At 47.0% G+C, this 1,203-nt stretch overlaps 1 protein-coding gene across 1 annotated transcript in view; it reads right to left on the reverse strand.

Annotated features, from left to right (window-relative positions):
• Positions 1–102: 102 nt before the first annotated feature.
• BU25DRAFT_410643 (uncharacterized protein) overlaps positions 103–1,203 on the reverse strand; it is a gene marked incomplete at its 5' end in the record, with an annotated part of 11,672 nt that continues 10,571 nt past the window's right edge. Inside the window, 2 exons of the mRNA XM_033706351.1 lie at positions 103–122; positions 787–825. Coding sequence (XP_033561680.1) covers positions 112–122; positions 787–825 — 50 coding nt within the window. The remainder of the gene's footprint in view (positions 123–786; positions 826–1,203) is intronic.

A 1,203-nucleotide genomic window follows, 5' to 3' on the forward strand; every position in this document is an offset into this window, starting at 1 on the left:
TGGTCACCCACCTAACTACTAATCCGCCGGTACTTTGCTTAAATAGGGCTGAGCGAACGGGAAGCCTTGTTTTCAACGTCCTATGGTCGTATGTGGAAGAAGTGCCTCTTTTTATAAAATACTTTCACGATCAAAGGGCAACCCGCAACAACACTGAACGAACAGGACTACGCAACGATACGAGAGGAGCCAAGGAACTGTAGTATCGATCGACCCAAGCAGTGGGCCGCGTTGGCAACACTCGGCACGAGCAGTATACTCGGTACGATCGGTATACTCGGCACGGTCAGTATACTCAACACGAGCAGTATACCCAGTACGATCGGTATACTTGGTACGATTGGTATACTTGGTACGATCGGTATACTTGGCACGGTCAGTATACTCAACATGATCAGTATACTCGGTACAATCAGTATACTCAGTACCGAGCAATCCAAGCAATCTGAGCAATCCTCTGCTCATGTATATAGCAAGTAGACACGCTGCCCTTATGGCATCGTGTTCAACCTTGTCAATCACTTTGTTATTGGAATCTCACTTGCTCTCAAGCCAGACAGTATACTCTGTACTACTCATTGCAACCAGTTGCCACGGTCTTTGACTAGACAACTACCTGACTATTACAAAGGTTATTACAACCTGCCCGGATAGTCTACCCCTGACCACCCAAGCCTTGCTTAGGTAACTGTCAACCCCTATGGCTTTCTGTACCTCTGCTCATCCCCAAGAACCAATCGACTAGTGTCTACGAACTTTGCTTAAGGCACGAATCGTAACAAATACATTTGAGCAAGCTGACAAGATGGCGCAACAGTGTTATTACTGTTGCAAAAAAGCAAAAACATACAACAGCAGGTGTTTGCTAGTGGTCACCTACCTAACTACTAATCTGCCGGTACGTTGCTTAAATAGGGCTGAGCAAACAGGAAGCCTTGCTGTCTCCTGGTCGCTCACCACAAAAATCTGTTGAAGTTGTGTCTTAAGCAAAGCTCGTAGACACTATTCGATTGGTTCTCGGGGATGAGCAGAGGTACAGAAAGCCGTCAGAGGTTGATTATCACTGAGCGAGCTCGGAGCGGCAGAGGTTTGACTGTAATAAACCGCCGTGATAATCAGGGGGTAGTCGTCTAGTCAAAGACCATGGCGACTGGTTGCAATGAGTAGTACAGAGTATACTGTCTGGCTCGAGAGCAGGTGAGA

This window comes from Macroventuria anomochaeta (genome assembly GCF_010093625.1).
Source record: "Macroventuria anomochaeta strain CBS 525.71 unplaced genomic scaffold BU25scaffold_16, whole genome shotgun sequence".
NCBI classification, from domain to species: Eukaryota; Fungi; Ascomycota; class Dothideomycetes; order Pleosporales; family Didymellaceae; genus Macroventuria; species Macroventuria anomochaeta.